The sequence below is a fragment of the Rhincodon typus genome, chromosome 26 (assembly GCF_021869965.1).
Source record: "Rhincodon typus isolate 14 chromosome 26, sRhiTyp1.1, whole genome shotgun sequence".
NCBI classification, from domain to species: domain Eukaryota; kingdom Metazoa; phylum Chordata; class Chondrichthyes; order Orectolobiformes; family Rhincodontidae; genus Rhincodon; species Rhincodon typus.
In genome coordinates, this window is record NC_063357.1 from 41764695 (window position 1) to 41770039 (window position 5345).

General features: G+C 43.1%; 1 protein-coding gene across 2 annotated transcripts in view; it reads left to right on the plus strand.

Moving 5' to 3' along the window:
• Positions 1 to 534: 534 nt before the first annotated feature.
• The window catches only part of LOC109915748 (collagen alpha-1(XXVI) chain-like), a 96079-nt gene continuing 91268 nt past the window's right edge, over positions 535 to 5345 (plus strand). For both annotated transcript variants that reach the window (XM_048612673.1, XM_048612672.1), the window contains exon 1: positions 535 to 833. In XM_048612673.1, the coding sequence (XP_048468630.1) occupies positions 691 to 833 (143 nt within the window). In that variant the 5' untranslated portion in view covers positions 535 to 690. The remainder of the gene's footprint in view (positions 834 to 5345) is intronic.

The following is a 5345-nucleotide window of genomic DNA, read 5'->3' on the forward strand; positions in this document are numbered from 1 at the left end:
GATTTCAAGAGTTGTGGACACATTTTAAGGTGAGAGGAAAGAGATTTAAAAAAGACGCGATGAGCAAATTTTTTTTACGCAGAGGTTGGTTCACTTGTGGAATGAACTTCCTGTGGAAGTGATGGATGTGGGTACAATTACAACTTTTAAAAGACGTTTGGATAGATACATGAATAGGAAAGGTTTGGAGAGATATGGTCCAGGTGCAGGCAGGTGGGACTAGTTTAGTTTGGGATTGTGTTGGGCATGGACTGGTTGGACGGGAAGCTCTGTTTCCGTGCTGTGTGACTCTATGGTCACGACAGTAGAGTAGCCTCTCAAGGGAAGGCTGATAGATGTGTACTGTGAAGTTGGTGGGCTTGCCAGGAAGCAGATCGTGTCCCTGAGCATGGGGGAAGCTGGCACAGGGCTGGGGTGTGTTTGTGTGTATCTGGCTCCGAGAGAGTTAATAAGGCTGTATGTGTGAATTACTGGGGCTGTGTGTATGAATGAATCAAGGTAACTCCCCGGAATGGGCCGGCCGATTCACCAGGAGCAGTGTGCCATTGGGACCCGTGGAGTCGCCACAATAACTTGGAGAAGGGCCAGTGCTAACTCCACATTCTCACAATCACAGCGGCTTCGGTGCTCATGGTCATACATTGAGCAGAGAAACTGAGCCACAGGCTGCACCTTTCCTTCAGTCCCGGGATGACCCCGCTTCTCCTGCTCTGGTGCCTGCTCCAGGTACTGGCCGTGCCCAGCGCTACCGCCTTCCACCATCCGTTCACAGCGGCTGTGCTGCAGCCCCGATCCCCGGAGCAGGCGGCGGGACAGTCAGCCAGCAGCCGCCGGTAAGTTAGCGGAAGGAGAGAGGGCGCTGCATACTGTGCAGAATGGTGAAACTGGTCGGTGTGTGAATGGTTAGTGAAGCCGGTCAATACAGTGTGGAGCTGGGGGAACACAGCAGGTCGGGCAGTAGCAGAGGAGCAGGAAGTCGACGTTTCGGCTTTACACTCTTCCTCTGACTCCAGCATCTGCAGTTCTTGCTATCTCCTGGTGAAGCCGGTCAGTGTTTAAACGGAGGACCTGGTTAAAATAGTGAAACTGGTCAGCGTATGCGTGGTGAAACTAGTCAGTGAAGCTGGTTAGTGTATGGAATATGTCAGTGTGAAGCCAATAATTTTTTGATGAGAAAAATTAGTGTGGGCTGGTGAAACATTTAGCACATACAAGAGGACCGTTGCTATAAAACTATTGGTACAGGTTAGTAAAAAGGACTGACTTGTCGGGGACTAATACATCTGGTTAGTGTGAGGTGAATGGGGCCAATACGGAGGAAATAAAGAAAGCCAAACACACCTGCGTTTCTATAGCCCCTTTTACCTTTTACCATTTACGATGTTCGAAGTGCGGTACAGCCAATTTAAGTACTTTACAATTGTAGACACTGATCTAATGTTTCAAATACAGCAGCCCATTTTGGTATATAATGAGTTTCCCACAAACAGGGATATGTTAATAATCAGAAGGTTGTGTTGCTCTGTGTTGCTCTGCATTGCAAACCAGCCATCCAGCCAACTGAGCTAACTAGCCCCCTTGAGGGTTTAAATATTGATTAAAAACACTCAGAATAGCTAATATTTCCATTAAAATTTTCCACTTCTGACAGAGAGGGCAGACATTATCTTTGTTTAATGTCTCCTCTGGAAGATAATACAGTGCAGCATTCTGTCAGCAACCCATTGGATTGATCGCACAGAGATTTGATTTAAAACAATATACAATTCTGCTGAGACATGGCATGTCAGAGAGCTCAAAGATTAAATCTGTTTGTTTCAAGTTAAAGGAATAGAAACAGGATCTGTTATATTGCAGCATGTTCACTGTGACCCCAAAATGGGGAGAAGGAGACAGAGGGGCACATCTGAGAGAAAATTTCAGAAGAAAGTAAAAATAATTAAAGTAATAGAAACTGAGGGTTGGGGGGCGGGTGCGGTGTGTGAGGGTGGAGGTGGTGTTGGAGAAGAAAGAGAGTAAAAGCTAAACAGCATTCCTAAAATTCTAGAAGAACATCCAACATCCTGTTTCTTAGCCACCAGCAAGGACGCAGAGCTTAGTTAGTTCTTGACAATAAAGTAGGGCAACAGTTTGAACATTTGGGTAATAGTGATCATATAAGTAGATTTAAAGAAGTTAAAGGGGCAAGAGCGAAATTCGGTGAAACAAAAGCCAGCTGGTAAGGAATGAATTTCAATGATTTGAGGAGGGGACTGACACCGATCACTGCAAACAGAATCTGACTGAGGAAGCATTAAGTAGACAATGGCAGAATCTAGAGACTGCAGCTACAAACCAATTATCTTTCTATCGGGAAGAAGAATGAGACATGCACAACAGGAAATTCTTGGATGATCTGGAACACATCGGTTAAATAAGACACAGGAAAGGCAGTTTATGACTAATGGCAGGTACAGAATACGATGGAAAACCAAGCAGAATATAGAGTGAAGGGAAAATGACAGAGTAGAAAACCAAAAATGGAGTTTGAGAATTAAAAATTACTGTATTTTAAAAAGAAACATATGAAATGGTAGCTACACAAAGAAATAGAGGTGCTGACTAGAGAAAAATGGAATGTTCTTTAAGGAGATATTGAATGAGGACTTAGAGTCGTAGAGTCGTACAGCATGGAAACAGATCCTTTAGTCTAACTCGTCCATAATGACAAAATATCCTAAATTAATCTAGCCCCTTTTGCCAGCATTTGCCCCATATCCCTCTTAAAACCTTCTTATTCACATATTTGCCCTTCGTGATTTTATAAACCTCAGCCTTCTGTACTCCAGAGAAAATAACCCCAGCCTATTTGGCCTCTCCCTATAGCTCAAACTCTCTAATCCTGGCAACATCCATGTAAGTCTTTTCTGAATTTAACAATATCTTTCCTCAGACTTCACAACAGAAAATGGTGCCATGGAGGTAATGGGCAGGATATAAATAATTTAACATGACTGAAATTTGACAAGATACCTGTTCCAGGTATGATATATCCTGCGTTACTAAGTGATATTAGGGTGGAAGTAACAGAAGCTTTGATCAAAATGTTTCAGTTCTCCTTAGGTATGTGAGAATTGCCTGAGGACTGGATGACTGCAATTGTTCCAATCTGTTAACTGGTACCTATATCTCAGTCAGTATGGGACTAATGGTGGGTAAGGACAGAATTATTTTTCACTTGGAAATACATCGGTTAATTAAGGACAGACAGCAGATTTGTTAATGTTAATTCAGATCTGATTATGTTCTTTCATGAAGTAACGGAAAGTTAGAGGGGGTAGTACAGTAGATGTCATGCACATAAAGTGCCAAAATGCAGTTGATAAAGTACCATGAGAATTATTAGGGACATAGAACAGTGGTATTTTGTGCATGTATTTGGAGGGCCACTGGTAGTGCAGTGGTAGTGTCCTTACTACTGAGCCAGGAGACCTAGGTTCAAGTCCCATCCTGGTCCAGAGGTGTGTGTAATAATATCTGAACAGGTTGATTAGAAAATATTTCCATGCACATAATTGGCTAAGGAGGAGAAGAGCATGATTAACGGTGTAGTATGCAGAGGTATCCTCAAGGGGTCAGGATAAGATACTATTGTGTTTCTCCTGGATGACTTGGACTTGAGAAGGGGGTGCACAGTTTCAAAGTTTGCAGGAGACTCAAAGTGATTGGCTAACCAGTGTGTTTTATAAGGGCTTCAGGATCCTGGAGCAACCTTGTGATGATGTCACAGAGTTATGGTTCATTGAGTTTAAAAAAAACACAGCATGGGCGGAGTTAGAACACTAGCTCTCTAGAACTGGGAATCTTGAGAGCACATGGACATGAACACATGGAGAAGACAGTGTTGTCATCAACTAATTTAACTATAAATCAGAGCCTGGTAGATCTATGGGTTTTATGCACAGCAGTGTTAGCATTAATGTATTGTAAATATTGTGAATTTAAAATCTCGGCCTGAAGCCTTGGTTTTCCTTGACCAGTCTCTAAGCAGCCAAAATTCAGTGTGGCATCAAGCCACAGGATAAAAGACCAAAATTCAGTCTGGCATCAAGCCACAGAATAAAGGATCAAGGTTTCAGTTTTTTTTTTAACTATTAGTGAAAAAACGAGAGGAGAGATGGAGATACATTTGTTCATACACAGGTATGATAAAGAGCTGAACAAAAACAGAAGTTGCTGGAAAAGCTCAGCAGGTCTGGCAGCATCTGTGATGAAAACGTCAGAGTTAACATTTCGGCTCTGATGACCCTTCCTCAGAGCTCTGAGACCAGACCTGCTCAGCTTTTCCAGCAACTTCTGTTTTTGTTCCTGATTTACAGCATCCACAGTTCTTTCGGTTTTTATGACAAAGAACTGGCATGAAAGGCTAATGCAATCAGATCACACAGAAACTTTCAAAAGGAAACTGGATTGTAGTTGAAGAGAATGAATTTTCAGGGTTACAGGGATGTAACTGCTTTGTGTAGGCCTTAGGGTTAAGCAGATCTTCCAAAAGGCCTGCAGAGGCACTATGGGTGGAATCCCCTTTTGCTGTGGTGTAAGATTTCAAATGGAAATCCTGTTATGTTTAGTGGATAAAATGTTATTTGTCTGCTAGATCAAGTGAATGCTATTTAGTGTGATGCTAATAGCATCAGAAAATGCAACTAATTAGTCTGAGAGTAGTTGTTGTAGTGAGTGTTAGATGACCAGAGTGAGTTAGAATCAGATACATGGAATCATAGAAGTAAGCCTAAGATATACTCCATTGTAGTAAATGAGATGATTTCTCCAGCTCTATGAATTGTTGGCCCAATGCTGTTGGTCTTTCTCTATACTCTGATGGGGTATGAGCCTTGCTGGCTGGGCGAGCATTTATTGCCCATCCACACTTGGCCTTGAGACGTGCTGCAGTCCATGTCCTGTAGTTTGACTCATAGTGCCCTTAGGAGGGGAATTCCAGGATCTTGATCCAGCCACAGTGAAGGAAGGCAATATATTTCCCACCCAGGTTGATAAGTGGCTTGCAGGTGTTAATATTCCCATGTATCTGCGGCCCTCGTCCTTCCAGATGGAAGTGGTTGTGGGTTTGGAATGTTCTGTCAATGGAACCTTGGTGAATTTTTGCATCTTGCAGATGGCTCTCACTGCTGCTACTGAACATCAGTCGAAGAAGGAATGAATAGGTCAATGTTCACAAACAATTAAGTGGGCTGTGCGTGTGTGTGTCCAGGACTGGGAGAGATGCCTGGGTGCATGTATATGTGTGTGTGTGTGTGTGTGTGTGTGTGTGTCTGGGGGTGGGTGTGTGTGTGTGTGTGTCTGGG